Source organism: Mustela nivalis (assembly GCF_964662115.1).
Source record: "Mustela nivalis genome assembly, chromosome: 18".
In the NCBI taxonomy this organism is placed as follows: Eukaryota; Metazoa; Chordata; class Mammalia; order Carnivora; family Mustelidae; genus Mustela; species Mustela nivalis.
Window position 1 is genome coordinate 46,206,690 of NC_139037.1, and position 22,520 is coordinate 46,229,209.

A 22,520-nucleotide genomic window follows, 5' to 3' on the forward strand; every position below is an offset into this window, starting at 1 on the left:
GAGTTCCTGAGGCAGCCCCCAGGCTTCTGCTCCGAAGGGGAAAGCCGCAAGGGGAGGACAGAGGGCTGTGGGGGTGCTGTCCCTGTACCTTAACCCCAAGCTGTGTGGGTCACTGGACCCCAACGTGACAGGCTTGTGCTTGTCCAAACAAGGGCATGTGGGCGTTCTCCCATATGCTGGGAAATCACAGCTGAAGAGGGAGAGGCCTCAGCCGTTCCCAGGGAACTCCTAAAAGTAGACAGAAATGAAAGGGGAAGAAGGGGACAAGGGAGTGGGGAAGGAGGTGAGGGGAGGGGATCTAGCAGTTACCCCGCCCTGGCTCACGTGACCCGGCCCTGTGTCCCTGCCCCCCAGAGGAAGATCAGCTCAGAAGCAGGAAGGACGGCAGAGCTGACACGTTGGGAAAGCAGTGCTCCAAGCATTTCTGAAGCAGAGGCTCTTCTCACAGAGGGAGGGACAGAGTGGGCAGCAGGTACCATGAAGCCCACTTCGGCCCCTCCCCGAGGAGGACGGGTTCCCTGGCAGGACCTCCTGCTGGCAGGTGAGAGGGTCAATTCCCTGGGAGGGGGCAGCAGGCTAAGAGAGAGAGGCTGGCTGGGGTCTCCAGGGAGGACAGGACGCTGAGAGGGGACAGAGGAGCAGGGCAGGACTTGGGGAGCCGCTCAGCGATAGGACTGTCTCATGATCTGGAAGTGGTGAGCCAAGGGCTGTTTCCCAAGTACTGAGGACTGAAGTTTGAAAACGTATGATAACAACAACCCTACTGGGGTCCCTATTAGGGACCCTAAGAGCTGTCCCTTCCTACCAACCTGAGATCTTGACAAATGCCAGACTTGGAGGGCCCTGGGGACACATTCATTCAGCCCCGGGTATTTGCCGCCTGCCCTACCACCAGGGTATAGCACAGATCAGATGAGTCTCTGCCCTCCCCGAGCTCATTTCTGTGGGGACGAAGACAGACACCCAGAGACGTCTAGAATGTGAGGTCAGGTACGGACAAGCGTCATGACGGGAACAGAACAGGGAAAGGTCAGGAAGTAGAGACAGAGGGTCTTCAGAGGAGGCAGTCAGGGCAGGCCTCTCCTGAGGAACCCCTGAGCATGAGCAGGTATCTGAGGGCATTGAGGGAGTGAGTGACAGACATGGGAGGAAATTGTTCCAAACAGAGGAATTAAGTTCAGAGATGAAGCAGTGCGGTCATGCCGCTGACCTTGACCAGCAGAGACACATACAGATACACAGATACCCGTGCACGCTCACTCACACACACTCCGAGGCTGGGGATGAGGACCTCCTCCGTCTGCAGGGCCCCAGCTTACCCTCCGACACCTAGGTCCAGACCCTGATCCGTCTGCTCCCTTCCTTCCTAGTCTTGCTCTTAACCCTCTGGAACCCGCCCACCACTGCCCAAGTCACTGTGGAGTCCGTGCCGCCCAATGCTATTGAAGGGAAGGACGTCCTTCTTCAAGTCCACAATCTGCCTAGGGATACTGGACGCTTCAACTGGTTCAAAGGGGCCACAACAGAGGAGAACCGTCGTATTGTATCATATATATTAGAAACACAAAAAGCTCTTCTAGGACTTGCATACAGCGGCAGAGAGACAGTGTACCTCAATGGATCCCTGCTGTTCCAGAACATCACCCTGAATGACACAGGAGTCTACACCCTACAAATCATAAATAAAACTTATGACACGGTACAAGTAACTGGACAGCTCCATGTATCTGGTGAGTAATTCCCTCTCACCTCTGGTGCTGAGTGGGGTGAATTCTACTTCACACACAGGATGACAGGCCGGGACTGGGCCTCCATCCCCCTCTGCATTATGTTCCATGTTGGGAGGAGGGTTCCAGCATTTAGTGCAGGACACACAGTGGAGACTAACTTCCTAAAACTGGAATTCCTTTCCTGGAATCCAGACTCTGGGATCATCCGAGAAAGAACCTGCAGGGTCCAACCAGGGCCAACCTGAGGGGCCCCCTGGGATCGTCACTAGAGCTCGGCCCAGAATTCCCCTGCCCAGACTCCTGTCTCAGGGCTCCTGACTCCAGTGACTATGGGGGTTCCGTGACAGGCTTGGGTTTTGCCTTCCTGGCACGGCTGACTGGGAGCAATGATTTCCCAGCTGCCCGAGCCAGTCACCATCGAGGTCTCGGTACCAAGAGCCGCATCTGGGGAGCGGCAGAGCCTGGTCCTTCTCCTGTGAGTTGGGGTGGAAAACAGATAGCGAAGGTCCCTAGGCTTATTGTATGATGGCCCTGGCGGGATAGGAGACCCCAGAGGAAGGTCAGTGCCCCCAGGGAGGAACAGAGGAGAGAAGGTGCTCCTGGCAGCAACTCCCATACCAGGGATCAGGCCCAGGGAGCTGTCTCTCATGCAGGCAAGTAACAGCTGTTTATGGGGCAGCTCCTCTCTACCAAGCCTTAGGTGAGGTAATTGTGAAAGGTTAATAACAGACGACATGGCAACCCTGAGACCACTTACTTGATTTTATTGAGGGGAAACTGAGGCATGGGGCAATGCAGACAACTGAATCAGAGTCACACGGGCAGATCACAATACTACAAGGTCTGTCTGTAGCCACAGCCCTTCTCCACCCAGGTGGCCTTAGTAAGCATCTATGGACCCTAAGACCAGCTATTGGATCAGACGTTTCTTCTTAGGGATCCACAGCTCAAGGTAGATTTTCTGGTCTGGGAAGTGAGAGCAAGCAGAGAATTAATGTTTTTAGTCAAGAACTAAATTACCTTCAACAATGATCAGAGTCAGTGCGGGGAACGCCCAGGCCTCCCCTTAGGTGGCCAATCCACAGCTCTCTGCATTGGACTTGGAATCACTTACTTTTTCCTGATGTGCTGATATTATCCCACTGGAGTATAAGGGAAAGGACTCTGCCTGCTCCTCCCAACTGTGTACCCCTAACCGGCACAGGGCCCAACAAATCAACTGCTCTTTAATGAAGGAGGAAAGGAATGAATGAATGATTCATAATCTCTTCAGAGTCTGGTCCCTGGATGCAGAATTCTAGGAGGTTCTAGACATACCTGCTCCCTGACCCTCCCTCCCTCATGTTCTGTGAGACCCATGTTCTCTGACCACCAGCCCCTCAGGCCACTCCCAGAGAGTCTCATGATGACTGTGGTGTTGCTCAGCCATGGGAGGATCCCGTCCCTGGGTCAGCTGTGGGCTCTCAATGCCTGGAGTCTTTGGAGTCACTTGTAACCCTCACTGCTCACAGCCCGGAACATTTCTGGCGCTCTGCTCTATCCATGTTCCTAATCTTCCTCCTCCTCCTTTCCAGCTGGGACTACCCCTGCTCTGCACACTCTTCTTTACCCCCTTCCCTGGATTCTTCTACTAACACCTGTGGCTAGGCCTACCCTCCCTAAAGGTCACAGAAATCAGTCAGAGCAGCAGGCTCTGCTGGGCTCCATCTGGAGCCAGTTTCCCCAGTTCACCAGGAGAGTGAGCTTTCGCTGTGCCCTCATCCAGGGCTCTTTCCCTCCATGACGGCAATAAGTGGGACACACCACATAACAGGGACCTGTGACCCCTTGATCTACTCTCTACATGACTCCAACAGAGCATCAAAGGCAGAAGGGGCAGGTCTGCACTCCCCAAAACTCATGGGCTCATTTCATGCCTTTACTCCTGATTCATATCCTCATCCTGACAAGACTCTCGTTCTTCCCAGTGGCTCCCCAGACCCTCCCACAGTGGGACTGGCCAAACACTGCTCCATCTGACTAGTCCATTGCCTTTTACACACACACACACACACACACACACACGGGTGCTCCTGAGAACACCTCTATCGCAGGGTGGGGTCCTCTCACATGGTTAGATCTACCAGTCACTGTCCTTTCACTTAGATGCTGCCCAATTTGGATAAATTTGATCAAACTTGTGTTTCCTGAGATCAAAAGAAAGCCACATACAAGCATTGGGTTTCTTCCCATTTTGACTGTAGAAATTAGTGACAAGGACTTTCTTTCCTAAATTTACTAACATAACACGTATCATTTCTACTAATTTGGTATCATTCCTCCCTTTATATAACAGAGGCACCTCAGATCCTTCCTGGATCAATTCTGTTCCTTAACAGGACTCATGTGTCTTTCCCTACCCAGGGAGTTACTGATTTCAAACCCACTATAACATCTTCCTTTGCTCAAAATGTGATCCTGGTGGGACCGCAGAACTTGGTCTACAACATACATCTGTCTCATAACTGTGTTTGTAAATGGTCCATGAAGGCCAGATATCCTTACCCCCACCCCCACCTCACCTCCCACCATTCACCCCTTCTGCATTTGAAAATAGCCGCTTGTATTTCAGGAAAGATGAGCATCGTCCTCACTGGCCTCTGCAGTGAGAAAAGAGACTTTAAAGACCAAGGGCAGAGCACACAGTTCTCTGCCAAAGCCAGTCAGGCCCTGCTTGTCCCCCTGACTCTTTTCTGGATCATTTCTAGTCTTGACTCTGCTCCACCAGCGTCTCAGGTCAGTCACTGTGGAACACCTGGGGAGACCTGCCCTACTTCGTGGCCCTGCAGCCTGGGTGCTGACCTGCCCTCTGAGCTTGCCCCTGGTGTCCCCAGGTATTACTTCTGCTGAAATACTCCCTTCCAGGCCATGCTGCCCAGTGTTCTCCAGGCTTATGAGCTCTGGGAAGGCCCATCATGACCCATCTCTAGGACAACCCTGGAAAACAAGGCCTCAGGGGAAAAACACGTGTAGGCTGACTGGTGGAGGTCTGTGCCGTAGAAAGGGCCTCAGCACCTGCACTTTCCAGGTGAGGCATCTGAGGCTGGTCAGTCAGGGAAGAGCCAGGAGAGGTCCAGGGTGCTCTCTGACTTCCTGTCCTGTGTCTTTCACAACCAAACTCTGATGCTTCTTTGACCTGAGAGAGCCTGTGCTTGCTCTTGGACAAACAGCAGGTGGCCTGTGTTCTCTGAGGCTCAGATCCTCATGCATTTGTCTTGAGAAACACAGACCTGCCTTATTCTTTGAAGGACTCCGGTTGGCTAAGAGGTGAGAGATGCCAACTCTGATTCAAGATGCCTGTGGAGGAATCACAGGTACCACCCAGGGCAATGTTCTTTCTGTTGTCTGCGCAGCGGAGTTACCCAAACCCCACATCACAAGCAACAACTCCAACCCCGTGGAGAATGTGGATTCTGTGCTATTAACCTGTGAACCTCAGACTCAGAGCACGAGCTACCTGTGGTCAGTAAGCAATAAGAGCCTCCCGGCCAGCACCAGGCTGGAGCTGTCCCTGGACAACAGGACTCTCACTATACATGGTGTCACAAGGGATGACACAGGACCCTATGTGTGTGCAACTTGGAACCCAGTGAGTGACGGTCGTAGTGACCCATTCACCCTGAATGTTCTCTGTGAGTAGCTTCCGTTCCTCCCAAACCCGGGCTGCCAACCCAAATCCACACAGCTAGGGGCCAGGCCACATCCATCCTTCTGGGGTCCGAGTCCATGACTCTCAGCTGGACCCCCAGGCTGGCCACGGCTTCTTGTCCCAGGCAAACCTGGGCAGGCCTGGCCTAAGCCAAGACTAGGAGGGGACAGGCTGCTCCTCCCTGAGAGGGTCACCAGCCTGTGAGGGGAAACAGGTGAATGTCTCAGACCCAGGCTGAACACAGGGGGTTTCTGGTTGGGACTTTATAAAATGAGATTGGGACCCAGCTCAGAGGGACACTGTGGCCCTTGTTCAGACCAGGAGCTTCCCCTTCCCTTGGATTGCATCAACTGTGGCTTTATTCTGTTTGCTCCAGATGGCCCGGACGCCCCCACCATTTCCCCCTCAGACTCCTATTACCATCCAGGGGCCAACCTCAATCTCTCCTGCCACGCAGCCTCTAACCCGCCTGCACAGTATTCTTGGCTTATCAATGGGAGGCCCCAGACAAACACACAGGAGCTCTTTATCCCCAACATCACTGCGAATGATAGTGGATCCTATACCTGCCTCGCCTCTAACTCTGACACTCGCCTCAATAAGACCACAGTCAAGACTATCACAGTCTCTGGTAAGTGGGTCCCTGGAGCATCTGCATGGATCATTGTGGTGAAGGTCTGTCTGGCTTCCAGAAAAGAGCCTAGAAGTTATTTCCCATTTGCTTATGTCACAAGCAAATACCAAATCTGTCCCTGAACTCTACCATTACATGTCTGCAGACGCTTCCTCCCCTTGCTCTCTGATTTCTCAAGGCAGACCTTGGGTCCAGCCTGGAATGTGGGAATTGGGTTCTCTCAGCCCCAGAAAGCCCCATGTGGTGGAGAGGGCTTACAGAGAGAGAAGGAAGGTCCTTTTGCTCCTGGTTCACCCTGTGACTGACTCTGCTCTGATGTCATCTGTGGTGGGACAGGAGCATATGGAGAAGGTATAGGAGAAGCCTGTCTTCAATCTGGCCAAATTGTGCTACCAGTTGTGCCAGAATCTCCCTCATGTGAGGCCGCCAAGAAATGGGCAAAGCAAGCCTTGAGGCAGACCCTCTGACTATATCAGGCTCCGAAGTCTACCAGTTCTAGAACCCTCCGTGAAACCAGCATGTCTGATACACCAAACGAGAGCAATGAGTAATGGCAGATTCCCCAACAGAGTCCCTTTGCGGGACAGAAGGAGCAGTGCCAAAATTATATATTTATACCTACAGCTAAGAATACCAGCCTTCTGTTAAAACTATGACCATTACTCTAAAGATTTCCTTTCTGTAATATTCAATCCACAGGCCAGGAAGTAAAAGTCAGATTCAGATTGAGAAACCCTTTAGATTGGAACTTCTCCAGGTCCTAAGCTCACAAAGACTGGCTGGGCCATTCTCATTTTCTAATAAATTATTTAACAAAAGGGAAATGCCTTCCCTTTCTATGTAAAGCTACCATAGTAGAGAGGGGGCCTGATCTTTTCAGAAAGCTCTAGAAAAGGGTCATGAGAAAGCCACTGTGTAAAAAATTCCACCTGATGATGAGGATGCTGGACACATGGGCTTAGAAGAGGTTCCTGGTGCTGATACCACAGTGATGTCTGGGCGGAGCAGACACATGACTAAGGGCGAGAGGGAACCTGAGGGTCAGAGGGCGAGGGACAGCCCTCTCCTTACAGATCATCACCTGAACAGAGACACTGATCCTTCTGCAGACAGCAGGGCCATCCTCTGGGGCACAGAGCTCACTGGGGTCCTCCAACTGGCTGGCATCTCAGAGGAAGGAGTGTGGCTCCACGCCCCAGGGGCCCATTCTCATCAGCCCCCTCCTGTGTTTCCCTGCAGAGCCCTTGGCCCAGCCCTCTCTCCATGCCAGCAACACCACACTCACAGAAGACGACTCTGTGTTCCTGACCTGCTCCACAAATAACACTGGGGTCTCTATCAGGTGGCTCTTCGATGGCCAGAGTCTAAAGCTCACAGAGAGGATGACGCTGTCCCAGGACAACAGCACCCTCACCATACACCCTGTCAGGAAGGAGGATGCCGGGAATTACCAATGTGAGGTCTCCAACCCAGGCGATTCCAGTAAAAGTGACCCTGTCAGGCTGGTTGTGAAAGGTAACTGACACCTTTCCCAGTGATACATCCTGGGACAATCACTCTACCAATGATGTGCAAAATGGATAGAAGTCACAGGGGGCAGAAGAGCAGAATAGAATCAAGAGACCATTTCAGTAAACAGGATGGCAGAGTGGTTAAGAGCTAAGTCTCTGAATCAGATATACTGTTTCTTATCCCCAGGTCTGGCATTTACTGTGTGACCTTACACAAGATTCCTTTTTTCCTCTGTTACCATTTTTTTGTGTGTGTGCCGTATAATACACATAAGGTTTATCATTTTAACCATTTTCAGTTTACAGTTCAGTGGCAATAGTACACCTGTATTGTTGTGTAGCTGTCACCACCATCCATTAAATAGTCACTTCCTACTCCCAACTTGAACCCCATAACCACCATCCTACTTGCTGTCTCTAGAATGTGACTATTCTAAGATTACGTGGAATCATAATGACATTTTTTTGTGTGTGTCTCTGGATTTTTTCACTTAGCATATCGTCTTAAGGGTTCATCCATGTTGTAGCGTGTCAGAATTTCATTCCTTTTTTAAAGCTGAATAATATTCCCTCGTGTATATCACATTTTGTTTATCATTTATCTGTCTATGAACTTTTAAGGTTTTTTTTCACCTCATGGGTGTACAAATATCTACTAAAATCCCTGCTTTCAATTTATTGGGGCATAGACCCAGAAGTGGAATTACTGCATCAAATGGTAATTCTTTGTTCAATTTTTTGACAAACTCCCACACCATTTCCACAGTGACTGCACCACTTACAGTCCCACCAGCAAATGCAGTGAAGTTTCAACTTTTCCACATCCTCGCCAACATTGTTTTCTCTTTTTTTGTTTCATTTTGTTTTGCTTTGAATGACATCCATCCTCATGGGTATGAGGTGATATCTAATTGTGATTTTTACCTGCATTTCCCTGATTGTGAATGATGTTGAGCCTCTTTCCATGTGCCTGTTTGCCATCTGCTTGTCTTCTTTGTAGAAATCTCTGTTTAAGTCCTCTGCCGCCACCCCCCCCTTTTTTTTTAAGATTTTATTTATCTGACAGAGAGCCGGTGAGAGAGGGAACACAAGCAGGGGGAGTGGGAGAAGGAGAAGAAGAAGAAGGCTTCCCACTGAGATGGGAGCCTGATGCGGGGCTCCATCCCAGGACCCTGGGATCATGACCTGAGCTGAAGGCAGATGCTTAATGACTCAGCCATCCAGGCGTCCCTCATTTTTTCTATTAGGTTTTTTTTGTTGCTGAGGTGTAGTTCTCTATTATGGATATTAACCCCTTATGGGATATGTGATTTGTAAATATTTTCTCCCACTCTGTGGGTTGTTTTTTCATTTTGTAGTGTCCTTTGATGTACAAAAGCTTATAATTTTAATTGAAGCCCAATTTATCTAGTTTTTTTTATTGCCTATGCTTTTAGTTTCATATCCAAGAAATTGTTGCCAAACCCAAAGTCATAAAGTTTCACCCTGTGTTTTCTTCTAAGAGGTTTTATAGTTCTAACTCTTATATTTAGGTCTCTAATCCACTTTGAGTTAATTTTTCATATGTGGTGTTAAGTAAGCATTCAGTTTTTTTGCTTGGATGTCTAGTTTTCCCAACACCCATTTGCTGAAAAAGCTATCTTTTCTCCATTGAATAGTCTTGGCACCCCTGTCAAAAATGGTGTGACTGTGTATGTAAAGTTTTATTTCTGGGATCTCTATTCTATTTCATTGGTCTATTTGCTTGTCTTTATGCTAGTACCGCACTGTTTCGATTACTGTAGCTTTGTAGTAAATTTTGAAATCGGGAAAAGTGAGCCCTCTAACTTTGTTCTTTGTTTTGGATATTTGGGGTCCCTTGAAGTTACATATGAATTTTAGGATAGATGTCTCTATTTTTGAAAAAAAAAAAAGTCATTGTTATTTGACCAAGATTTCACTGAATCTGCAGATCACTTTGGGTAGTACTGTCTTCTTAAGTCTTCCAAATGATGAACATGGAATGTCTTCACATTTATTTAGGTCTTTAATTTCTTTCAGCAGTGCTGTGTAGTTTTCAGTGTATAAGTCTTTCACCTCCTTGGTTAAATAAGTTCCTAAGTATTCTATTCTTTTTGATGCTGTGGTAAATAGAATTTTCTTAATTTCCTTTTTGGATTATTCATTGTTAATATATAGAAATATAACTGATTTCTGTGTGTTGATTTAGTATCTTGCAACTTTGCTGTATTTATTAGTTATAACAGATTTTGTGGACTCTTTAGTGTTTTCTATGTGTAAGTTCATGTCCTCTGTGAACAAAGATCATTTTATACTTCTTTTTTCCAATTTGGATACCTTTGCCTAATTATTGCCCTAGCTAGAACTTTCAGTGCTATTTTGGATAAAAGTGACAAAAACAGGCATCCCTGTCTTGTTCTTGATCTTAGAGGAAAAACTTTGAGTCTTTCAACATTGAGTTAGATGTTGGCAGTGAGTTTTTCATCTGTGGCCATTATTATATTGAGGCAGTTTCCTTCCATTACTACTTTTAGGGTTTTTATCATGAAAGTATATTGAATTTTGTTGGATGCCCTTACTGATTCAATCTCCTTACTGGTTACAGGTCTTTTCATATTTTCTATTTCTTCATGATTCCATCTTGGTTGGTTTTGTGTTTCTAAGAATTTGTCCATTTCATTAGGGTTATCCAATTTGTTTGCAATTATTCATAGTACTTCTAAAATATTTATTATTTCTATAAAATTAATAGTGATTTCCCCCACTTCCAATTCTGATTTTAGTAACTTTAATCTTTTTTTAAATTAAAGTTTTGTCAATTTTATTCATCTTTTTTAAGACTCAGTTTTTGGTTTCATAGATTTTCTCTGTTGTTTTTCTACTTATTATTTTATTTATCCCCACTCTAATCCTTATTATTCTCTTCCTTCTGCTAGCTTTGGGTTTAGTTTGTTCTTCTTTTTTCAGTTTCTTATAAAGTTAGGTTATTGTAAAGTGGAAATATTGTAAAGTGGAAAGGGTTGTTATATGGATCAAATGAGATATATGTATTCACCAGAGCCTGGTACATACTAAGTATGCCATAGTAGTAGCTAAACATTAATATTAATACATCAGGCTTGAGCTGGTGAAGAAAACAGAAATTAAAAAAAAAAAAGAAATTAGGAAAACAGAATTTAAAAAAAAAAAACAGAAATTTTAAAAAAGATGCAAATGTATTATTTATGGCTGTAGAAGGCATTAGGCAAAAAGCCAGTGGGACATAGTTCCTGACTGAACACAGGAGAGGATAAAAAGGAGTCAAATGCAAAGTTTCAAGCCTACTATGTTAGTTTTATCCCCTGAGATGTGATCAAACTGGGACTGCTTATTTATTTATATTTATTGGGAAAATATTTATTTATTTATTGGGGAAAATGCCCGTGAGGGAAAGACAGGAGTGGGAGGAGCCTGGGAGGTTGCTCAGACCATCGTGTAAATTGTGACAGAATGAAGTTTTAGCTCAAAACGCAGTTCTGTAAAGGTGCCTGTCTGCAAGACTGATGTGAGGAGGGGCCCTCGAACTCAAGTCACCCTTCAGAGGAAAATGGTTTCTCACAGAATTGGGCTTATTTCACATCCTTTCCCCTTACTGTCAGAAGTATGGGCTCTGTGCAAAGGAGATGGGTGAATTCAGAATGCACTCCCCAGGCCTTCCATCACTTAAGTCCTCACCACAAGAAACCCGAGGGGCACATACTTGTGGCTGCCACAGCTGGCACATGAAAAGGTGGGAAGTTATAGAAAAATAGCAATCAGTCTTTCTCACATTTCCAAAGCCTTCAAAAATATCTGAGCACAGACAGGCCAGGATGGAACTGAGGTAAGTCTGATCACAAGCCTAAAAACACAGTGAGAGAAAAAAAATCGAAGGATGAAGTCAGCTAATCACCGCACAGCAACTTTCCACAGAAAATGTATTCCTTGAAGGAACAGAAAGTAGAGACTACTACACATTGAGAGTTGTCCCCCAGGGGACCCCACTGTGAAATAATGTCACTTACATTCATTCTTCTCTCTTCTTTCCACGATAGGTGCTTTAACGCAGTTGAATCCTAGCCTCGCACCTGGGGTTATTGCTGGCATCGTGATTGGAGTCCTGGCTGGGATTGCTGTGATAGCAACCCTGGTGTACTTTCTGTTTATCAGAAAGACTGGCGGGTATGATGACTTTTCCTCTTGTTCCTCTTTCTCCAAGTCTAACTGCCATGCTTGGGAGAGGGAAGAAGACTTTGCCCCTGTCTCTGCACCTCGATCTGCTCCTCCCTTCTTTCTAAACCCTTGCTTCCTGGCACTAATTCCTGTGGATCTCTACTTCATGCTTCCCGGACCCCACTCTCTCTTGGACACAGTTATTCCCATCTACATCTGGCTTAGAGGGGGAAGATCCCCCTATGTTTTTATCTCCCAGTCAGGGAAGACAAGGTCCCAGGAGGAAACAAATGAGGAAATGAAAGGAGGAGCAGGAGAAAGTGAGTCGCGTGCTCTTTTGACAGTTGTAGGAGGGAGGGATAGGACAGGAAGAGAACCTAAGAAAAGGCAAAAACAACCAAAGGCCTCTTGGACAATAAGTAAAGTGAGAAAAAAGCTACCGTCTACCTAAAGAAGGGGAAAGGTGTCGGAGTACAAGTAGGCTCCTATGCAAGGGACCCACATGTGGGACCCACATGTGGACATCCAGCAAACAGGAAAGGAACAAATCCTAGAGGGGATCGTGGATAGACTGAAGGAGGAGGCCCTAAGAGGAAAGGCAGTACCAACCACTGTATAAATGAACACTGAGGAACTCCAAGGAATTACTTGCTGACCATGTCCTTCCTAATTCAAGAAGCAAAGGCCCTATGCTTGGGAATGGCAGTCACAGTGTCTGATATTTATTTAGGGCAAATGACCTGCGTGATGTCACAGAGCACAAACCCTCAGCCTCCAACCACAGTAAGTAAAGCCACTCACCCAGTGAGACCTGGTGTGTTCCACCATGTGCCCTGCCATAGCAGGGAATCCTGGATTCCCAAACTACTTCTGACCTGAACTTTTGGAAGGGGATGTCCATTTCCTAACCTTAGGTTGGCATAGGTCCTCACACCCTTCTAGCCACAAAAGATTCCCCTGAGACACAGCCCTGGGAGAAATATTCACTCTGCCTGGGCGAAGCAGGCCTGAGCAAGATGGACCCATTTCCAGGAGTCATTTCCTTGCCCGCACTCCTCCCCTCCTGCCTCTACGACGGATGTGGGCATTCTCCTTTGGTGAAGCTTTCCCTGTCTTATGGTGCTCTGGGTACTGTGGGCCTCAATGTCCCTCCTTGCCACTAAAGCCTGTTGCTGAGAAATACATCCGGGTGAAAATTAAGACCCTGTGAACTGGAAGAAATTGTCAGAAGTGGGCTGGGGCCTCCTGTGGCTCTACTCTTGGCCCTCCTCTGGTACCAGTGCCCTGGGTCTGGACCACAGACTCTGAGGAAAGTGAATTCCTCAGGTGTTCATAGGCCACTTCCTTACCCTGCCCTCCTTCCAGCTGCTACCTCCTTCAGTTAGAAATCACAACAGCTTAGGACTCACCTCCCCACTCTCTCGCTCTCACCCCCTAATCCCCCACTCTATGGCCGTAAATGATCTTTGCATTTTCATGGATTGGGAACTCATCTTCTGTTTCCCCAGGTCAGGACCACTCTGACAATTTGTCTAAGGTAAGCACAGCCAGTTTCAATGCCTCATGGAAGTATCTCTGTGTAGAATGGGTTATTCTTGAAGATTCAAATGTGAGATCAAATTTGGGTCAAAATTCCTCAATGCAGCAACAAACAAAGGATTACTGGTTAATGTCTCCCTGGAGTCTACCTCATTACAAGAATGTGGACTTTAGAATTAACCCCATCCTGTATTTAATCCTGGCTGTGACTCTCAGTAGCTCTGTGACCTTGGACAAGTAACTTAAGCTCTTTGAGCCATGGTTTTGCCATCTATAAAATGGGCATGCTGTCTACTTCAAAGAGAAGTTGAAGGAATCAAACGAGATGACCACTGGAAAACACCCAGCATAGTGCCCAGCATAAGGCACGAGATGGTTCTCCCTCCTCTACCCTCACTGATCCTGCTCTCACCAACAAAGGATGATATCCATTCTAATGGTTCTAAGGTCTTGGTTCCTTTACTTTACAATAATTTAACCAAATTTTTCTCAACCTTTCAGTAGAATACATACATATACCAAAAAGTACTTAAATCCTAAATATATTTTAACAATGTATAAATTTTCATGAGTTGACCACAAAAGTCACCCAGGTCACGAAATAAAACATGTCATCCTCCCTTTCCCCTGCCAAAAAAACCCTCCAGTTATTTCCTTCCAAAGAGTAACCACTACCCTGGCTTTCAGTGCACTAGATTACTTTTGTCTGTTTATGCTCTTACAAAATGGGATACACAGTACATCCTTGTATGTGTCTAGCTTCTCTCATTCAAAATTGTTTTGTGAGATTCATGCATGTCCTTGTATGCATTTATAGACTGTCCATTCTCTGTTGCTATATCACTGCATTCCAGTATGAGTAAATACTGTAATCTATCTCTTATAATGATCACTCAACCAGATGTTAACAAGCAGAGTAATCTTGGCTAATTAAAGCCCTTCTCCAAAGCTAAAAAGTTTCAAAATGGTGATAGCACATGGTGCTGAATCACAGCACACAAGGTGAGGGTCTGACCTATGCTCTGATTTAACTGACCACACTGCTCTTGCCTTTCAGAGTGAAGAAGTTGCATATTCTTCCCTGAACTTCAGTGCCCATGAACCAAAGAAATCAACTTCAGCCTCCCCATTCCCAGCAGACACAGAAACGGTGTATACAGAAGTACAAAAGAAGTAACGTAACCTGTCCTGCTCGCTGTGCTGACTCTTTCCAACCTTTCATTTCCATCATGAGGAGACCCCTTTACCCTCAGGGAAAAGGGGAAGAAGCCTCTTTCCCCACCTTATTCCCTAACAAGCTCCTCCAGGCTGCCTTGTCACAGTCCCTCCCTTCAGTGTCAATACATGAGAAGGTACATCCCGGATTCCTAGGAAACCCAACCTTCCTTGTCATTGAAATTTGGCAAAGGGGACCTTGGGAAGTTGCCACAACCTCTGCCCCTCCTCCTTTCCTTTTTTAAACTTCCTTATTCAGAGCACAGTCATTCCTTCCAGCCCCAGTCCTGTCCTATTGGAGTCTAACTTGAATTTGCCATAACCTTGAGAGTCCTCTCCTGATCCAATGAAATGCATGTGCCAGGAAAGAAGAGAGAGAAGAATTAAAAGCAAAAGTTTCTAGCTCTCCAAAGCCCCCTGCAAACCCCACCCTGCACAGGAAAACAAATATGCTAACCTGGGAAATTCTATACCTTTGTCTATTGTCAAAGTTGTCTACCAGGGCCTAAACACCTTAATGCTTAACTAGAAAGCCACCTAAGCCCTTTGACAAGCCTGTCTTCAGAGAACCCACTAGAAACAATTAGGAAAATTAATCACCGAGGTCAACAGGTGATTCCTAATGGAAAATGCAAAAAAAAAGTATGTTTCATAATTTTCTTCTTCAAGGAAATGTCTACAGAAGGAGGGCTTATAAAGCTTCAGGGAGCAGTCAAGTCTTAGTAGAGATAATCAACTGGGAGTTTGGGAAAGGAGTCAGAGAGCTACCCTTCAGAGATGATTTAAATAATTATTAAAGAATGCACTGTTTGGTATGTTGGGTTTTTTTTCCCTGAGATATTCTGCCATTGCAGTTTTTGCAAGTGCTTGTTCATGTGAAAGGTGCTATTTCTACTTAGCTATATAAGCTGAACTGACTGCCTTCAGCCAAAGAAGCCACCAAAACCCCTCAAGTCCCCTTGGCCAGGAGTTCCTCAAGGTCCTCATGTTGGGGGCTCCAAAAAAGAAGAGCAGCAGCAGCAGTTTTCCTCTTTTGTGGCTAGAATGGGTCTAACTCAGTTTCCCGGCATCCTAGGCCAGTCTTCAACCACCACCACTTTCCATGTCTCTGCTGTGCGTGGTGTCTGCCCCACTCACATTTCAGGAGACCTGGCTTCTGCTAAGGTGTGACTGGTCCTTGAGAAGTGGAGTGCCCTGAAGGGAACACACTCACACCCCTGTTGGCACTGCTAACCCCCGAGAAAGCTGCCCTGGTGTAGATGCTCCTGGGAAGCAGGGATGAGAAGGGCATTAGGACAGGGGAGGGGGATAACTGGTTCAGAGGCCCCATGAACAGCCTCTGAAATGTTTTTTTTTTTTCCCCCCATGGGCATCTAGAAGTCCCAGCATGCAGAACAGAAAGGAAGGACAGGGGAAGGAGAGGCAACGTATTTCCCAACCAGCCTCCTTCTAGACACAGTCTCTTTGTGGCTGTTGAGAAAAGGATTTCATTCGATATTACTTGATATCATGCTGTGTCTAAGAGGCCCCTCAAAGAGGGCAAGTTGGGAATTCTGTGCACTCAGGTACCTCTTTCAAGGGTTTTCTAACTCTGACACAGTCTGTATATACTTCCCCTCATCCATGCTATTCTGTGTTATTTAATTTTGTCTGGCTAGGGCCACATCTGAATTATTTGTAAAATCTGCTTTATATTTATAATAAAAATTATAAAGTCAACATGAAGATGCTGCCTCGTGATTAATACTACTTTGGACAATATCTTCTTTACAGGCAGAAGAAAGAGAACTTGCTGAACTGCGAGTCAGAGTAAACCTAAGTTTGCAGGTATTTGATCCAGTGACCAGAAAATCAGCTAAAGTCATTTGCATGCTTGCTGATAAAGTGAGTCTATCTAGAAATGGCAGGCTATAGCTTCAACCTGCTTGGGAGAAATTGCCTATTTTCTTCTGAGAGAGAGGATTTCAGGAGTAAAACATCTCCGGGCTTCATTAGTAGGGATAAGCAACACTTCCTGCACGGGTGGCCCTGGTGAATGAGACGCAGCAGTACAGCTCGGGCTCGGAGCCTCCACAGGTCCAGTCACACAGACACCTCTCTAGGGTATTCTACCCGGAATAACCTTCATTTATTAATCCCACTAAGTATTAGCCTGTTCTCTCATCTCCTTCACTTCCAAGCTGTGGAAGCATGTGTGCTGCGTCCCCTGTCCTTGTCACCTGCTTTCTCCTGTCCCCTGTGCACCCCGAGACCACTAGATGCAGCAGAAAGTCAGTATCTGTCCTTAGCCCCGTTCAAAGGTATTTTCACCATTGTCTGCTTTTCCAATGTCTAAGACCATGGACAACTTTTCCTTCTTGGACAATCTCCTCCTTCCGCCCCCTGACCTTTGCATCACACCCCACGCCAGATTTAGCAGTGAGACCTGGACTGGATACTTCCACCCACCACCCTCTTCCACAGCTTCGATGACCTCTTTGCAGGTGGCTCCTGCATCTGTATCTCCAGCCCCTATGACTCCCCAGAACTCCTGATACTCACATCCAAACACCTTCTGAAATTCCTCCTCATTTAAGTTGCAATCCCCACCCCTACAGCTCCACCCAGGGAGCTCACTCCTCTCCTTCCACATCTTTCCACACCACCACTATTTCCTGTGTTGCTCTTTGGTTTCCCAGATTTGATACATCACAAAGCCTAATGCCCTCAACAACTCTGTTGGAAGTACAGCCTGACTCCTTGTTTCTGGTCTCTCTATTAAATAATCTTTCTTGTTCACTCTTGCCTCACCACCTTCCTAAAGACTGGTTCACTCTCGTGCTCAAGGGTCTATAGTGGCCTACACTGCGCTATCGGGTAAGCTCAAATTTCTTCCTCTTTACTAGTATTTCTTACTTTCTTTACCACAACTCTAGTATAACTCCCCCATTGTAATTAGATCTGTCTCCTTACCTGATCCTGCTCCTCTACCCCATAGACACATATAATTCTTATTCCCAGTGATATGCCTAAAAACAAATACCAAACAGGGGAAGGTTCTGTTATCTCACAGAGGAGTTACCCCACTGGTCATCACAACTCCGACCCGAGGGAGGACAGGGACTCTGAGACTCAGAATGCAACCTACCTGTGACTGCCATCTCTTCCTGATGACCAACTCATGTGTTCGTGAAATGCTTATTGAGCACCTACTGTGCTACAGGTGTAGGTGTCAGACCCCATGAAAGACATAGAAATGAGAAAGGCTAGGAACATAATGCCTAAGACAGGAGATAAGACATGAAAAAGTATTATAATATAAAAAAAATATATATATGTATTATAATAAATAAGTATTATAATATAAAAATAAAAATATATAAATGCTACAAGAGAAGACAGAAAGAAATCCAATGGGAAATGTGATTGCATATTGGAATGACAGGGAAATTAAAAAAAAAAAACAACAGTTGACACTCAGGCCCCACCCCCAGATTCCAACTCCATTGGCGTGGTCTGGAACTTTGGAACTAGTGAATGTTGAAAACTCCCCAGATCCTGTTGATGTGTAGGCAAGATGAAGAGCCTCTGTTATCACAGGTAGGACTTGAGCCTCGAAGCAGTGGTTTTTAGCTAGGAATATAAATCGGAATGACCTGGGGAACTTTTCCAACATACACACTGAGCTCATGAACAATCCCTGAGAAAGCTATTGGTACAGTGTGACTGCAGGGAGACCTGGGAGACTCTAGGTGATTCTCACTTATATTCCATGTCAAAAAACACGGACCTAAAACATAGGTAAAATTGAAAAACTGAGGACTCAGGAGTATAGTCCACATAAGGGGCATAAAATGAATAATCTCTTCTGCAAGGCACAGAGAAGTACTCAAAATAAAATTATCAGCAAGTAGCTAAACTTTAAGAGACTGCTGATACTTGTTGTGAGGATGGGAAACAGCTAGTATTCTTCATATTGCTGGTGGAAGTATAAAATGACACAATCACTCTGGAAAAGAGTCTGACATTTTCTTATAGACTTAAATACATAGTCCAGCAATCCCATGTCTGGGTTTCTACCCAAGAGAAACGAAAACAGATATCCACACAGAGTTATACATGAATGTTTCTAACAGCATTATTCACAATCACCAAAAACTGGAAACCACAAATATCCATCAGTATGTGAATGGATAAACAAACTATGGTATATCCATACAAGGGAATGCTAGTCATCAATACAAAGTGTACAAACTACCGCTAAAATGAGATGCATGAATCTCTAAAACATTACACTATGCAGAAGAAGCTAGACACGAAGGAGTACATACTATATGATGCCATTTAAATAAAACCCAAGAATAGGCAGTGATAATTAAGGATGTTAGGATTCACCATATGGGATAGAATTAGCTGCAAAGGTACACAAGGGAACTTTCTGGGTCACGTTAGACATCTCAGTTCAGGTGGTGAATACATGGATGTATACATTTACCAAAAATCAAATGGTACACTTAAGATCTGTATGCATTTCTTTTTTTTTTTTTTTTTTAAGATTTTATTTATCTATTTGAGAGAGAAAGAGAGAGAACACAAACACGAGCGGGGGCGGGGGTGGTGAGTGGCAGAGGAAGAAGCAGACTCCTTGCTGAGCAGGAAGCCCAACTTAGGGTTTGATCCCAGGACCCAGGGTCTTAACCTGAGCAGAAGGTAGCAGACACTTAACCAAATGAGCCACACATGTGCCCCAGATCTGTATGCATTTCAATGTATTTCAATTTTATCCTGATTCTTAAAAATAAAGTAAGTGAAGGAGGAACCAATTCAATCCATCAGGTACAAAACCTACCACAGCAATGTGATCTCTGTTCATGCTCTCAAGGAGCACCTTCAGGGTCGTCCCTATTTTGAAGAAATAGCAAAAAAGCCAAATATGGTCAGTCCAAACTCAAAGTGAAATAGAGACTAGAGACAAAAAGCAGGGACAAGAAAACCTGGCCCATTTCCTTCTAGCATGCAAATGCCTGAGTCACAAACACGTTCACTGTCCTCAAACCTTTAGTAATGGCTGATAGTAGCCGGCATCTAAGTTAATTGTTAACTAAAGTACCACAAACCAAACGCCAGGCCAAGAAACCAACCAAATATGACAGTAAGGCAACACTCATTCAACTAGCACATTTTATCGATCTCTGATGAATCATTCATTTACTAAACATTTACTGAGGATTTCTGTATGTCAAGCACTAAAGCCAGGTGCTGATGAGAACATGAAGCATGAAGATTAAAAATAAAGACTTTACTTGGATACTTGGATTTTTATTCAAATAACCTGCCTATTTTTTTTTTTTTAAGTTAAAGGGGGGTAGGTAAAGAAGAAATAAAGAAATAAAAAAGGCTGGAAGGAAAGAGAGGGAAAGGGAGGGGATTATGAGATAATTGCAGAAATTAGAACAGTGAATATTTTATGACATTAAAGAAGTATTAATTTTTAGTGCAATAATGGTATTGTGGTTATGTTTTTGTAAAGATACCTTATATTTTTGTAATACAACTGGAATCTTAATGAAATTATCTGATGTCTGAAGTTCGCTTCAAAATAATCCAGGTTTGAGGAGAGGAGGATAAATGAAACTATACTGGCCACAAAATAATTGCCAAAGCTGCATGATGAGTACATATAGATTCGTTTTATTATAGCTTTACTTTTGCAACTGTTTGAGATTTTCCAGAAAAAAAAAAAGAAGTCCTTGCTTTCCAGAAGCTTATAAAGAATTACACATTCCAACAAATACACTACTGCATAGCTTAATAAAATTTGACCAAATGCAGTCAAGCTCCAAGGGCAGTGACTGCCCCTGGGATAGGCAAAAAAGACCGAGAAGATGTTAAAAGAGCGTCCTCCCCTTGACCAGAGTCTTTAAGAAAACAAAAACTACAGTGCTCGCTTTGGCAGCACATACACTAAAATTAGAAAAAAAAAAAAAAAAACTATAGGCAAAAGGGCAAACCAGTTGTACAAAGGCAATGCAGATGGGAAGCTGCAGAGCTCACGCATATGCAGTGGATGACTTGCTAGAGAACATGTTATCTAGGAGCACACCTTCTGGAGCTCGACTACCTGCACTGAAGGTTCTGCTCCTAAAGACATAGAGACTTCAGGTGAGCTACTTGTAATGTCTCTGTGCCTCAGATTCTTTACCTATAAACAGGGATTATAACAATACATACTTCACAGGGCTATTGTCAGAAGTCAATGAGTTAATACACATGTAAAAAAAATGAGTTAATACACATGTAAAATGCTTAGAAGACAGTGGGCAAACTATAAATTTTAGCTGCAGGATACAGACTTAATTAATATACAGAATCTGTTACATTTCTATAGAATAATAATGATGTGTACCAGAAAGAGAAATTAGGAAAGTAATCCCATTTACAATCACATCAAAAGGAATAAAACAACACCTAGGAATAAATTTAACCGAGGAGGTGAAAGACCTGTACTCTGAAAACTATAGACATTGATGGAAGAAACTGAAGATAAATGGAATAGACGGAAAAATATGCCATGCTCATAAAGTGGAAGAATTAATATTGTTAAAATGCCCACAATACACAAAGCAATCTACAGAGTCAATGCAGTCCCTACCAAAATACCAACAGTATTTTCACAGAACTAGAATAAGTAATCCTAAAATTACTTATTTTATTTAAAATTACTTACTTAGGATTACACCATCAAAACAATCTCGAAAAAGAAGAACAAAGCTGGAAGTATCACAATCCCAGATTTCAAACAATACTACAAAGCTACAATAATCAAAACAATATGGTACATGCACAAAAACAGACACATAGCTCAATGGGACATAATGGAGAACCCAGAAATGAGCCCAAGCTTGTATGGTCAATTACATGCAAAGAAGGCAAAAGAATGCAATGGGGAAAAGACAGTCTGTCTCTTCAATAGGGTTCTGGGAAACTGGACGGCTACATGCAAAAGAATGAAACTGGACCACTTCCTTAAACCATACTCAAAAATAAACTAAAAATGGATTACGAACCTAAATTTAAGACATGAAGCAATAAAACCCCTAAAAGAAAACATAGTAATCTGCTGCATATTACCTTCAGCAATATTCTTCTGGATCTGTCTCCTGAGGCACAGGGAAACAAAGCAAAAATAAACTATTGGGACTACATCACACTTTTTTTTAAAGAATTTATTTATTTATTTGACAGAGATCACAAGTAGGCAGAGAGGCAGACAGGGAGAGAGAGAGGAGGAAGCAGGCTTCCCGCTAAGCAGAGAGCAGGATGTGGGGCTCGATCCCAGGACCTTGGGATCATGACCTGAGCTGAAAGCAGAGGCTTTAACCCACTGGGCCACCCAGGTGCCCCTACATCAAACTTTTTGCACAGCAAAGGAAACCATAAGCAAAATGAAAAAGCAACATACTGAATGGGAGAAGATATTTGCAAATGCTGTATCTGATAAGAAGGTAATATTCAAAATTAATATAAAGAACTCATATAACTCAACACCAAAAAAAACTAATAATAATAACCCAATTAAAAAATGGGCAGAGGAAGGGCACCTGGCTGGCTCAATCAGTGGAGCATGTGACTATTGGTCTCAGGGTCATGAGCTCAAAGCTATGTTGGGTATAGAGTTTACTTAATAAAAGAAAATAAAAAATAAACTTTGAAAAAAAAAATGTGCAGAGGACCTGAATAGGCATTTTCCAAAGACAACATACAGATGGCCAACAGTCACAGGAAAAGATGTTCAGCATCACTAATCATCAGAAAAATGCAAATCAAAACCACAATGAGATATTACCTCATACCAATCAGAAAGGCTAGTATCAAAAAGACAAGAAATAACAAGTGGAAAAGGAAGTGGGAAAAAGCAAGCCCTTGTGAGCTGTTGGTGGGAATGTAAACTGGAGCAGCCACGATGGAAAATAGTATGGAGGTTGCTCAAAAAATTAAAAACAGAAATACTGGGTTGCCTGGGTGGCTCAGTC

General features: G+C 44.6%; 1 protein-coding gene and 1 long non-coding RNA gene across 7 annotated transcripts; one reads left to right on the plus strand and one right to left on the minus strand.

Annotated features, from left to right (window-relative positions):
* The first annotated feature begins 265 nt into the window (after window positions 1-265).
* LOC309852540 (cell adhesion molecule CEACAM1-like) lies at window positions 266-16,233 on the plus strand. 6 transcript variants are annotated; one of them, XM_082709347.1, is made up of 10 exons: window positions 266-541; window positions 1,371-1,730; window positions 5,123-5,401; window positions 5,795-6,049; window positions 7,292-7,567; window positions 11,637-11,763; window positions 12,485-12,537; window positions 13,263-13,291; window positions 14,351-14,443; window positions 15,886-16,233. In XM_082709347.1, the coding sequence occupies exons 1-10, from the start codon at window positions 478-480 to the stop codon at window positions 16,150-16,152; spliced, it is 1,803 nt and encodes a 600-aa protein (XP_082565473.1). In that variant the 5' UTR covers window positions 266-477; the 3' UTR covers window positions 16,153-16,233. The 6 variants fall into 6 exon arrangements, 5 of the variants coding, with proteins under 5 accessions (XP_082565473.1, XP_082565474.1, XP_082565476.1 ...); XR_014305233.1 differs by lacking the exon at window positions 12,485-12,537; XM_082709348.1 differs by having other exon boundaries at window positions 14,351-16,233.
* Window positions 2,479-17,768, minus strand: LOC309852571. Its single transcript, XR_014305249.1, has 2 exons — window positions 17,636-17,768; window positions 2,479-2,696 (listed from the first exon to the last, which is right to left on the minus strand). It is a non-coding gene; the product is annotated as an uncharacterized lncRNA (long non-coding RNA).
* Window positions 17,769-22,520: the final 4,752 nt, after the last annotated feature.

What these genes read in the sequence shown, in the direction of transcription:
- LOC309852540 (XM_082709347.1), top strand. Translation starts at nt 478, where the DNA reads ATGAAGCCCACTTCGGCCCCTCCCCGAGGAGGACGGGTTCCCTGGCAG. An exon ending in GCAGGACCTCCTGCTGGCAG is followed by an intron (nt 542 to 1,370) that starts GTGAGAGGGTCA and finishes CTTCCTTCCTAG; the next exon opens with TCTTGCTCTTAACCCTCTGG. An exon ending in TCCCAGCAGACACAGAAACG is followed by an intron (nt 14,444 to 15,885) that starts GTGTATACAGAA and finishes ATGGGCATCTAG; the next exon opens with AAGTCCCAGCATGCAGAACA.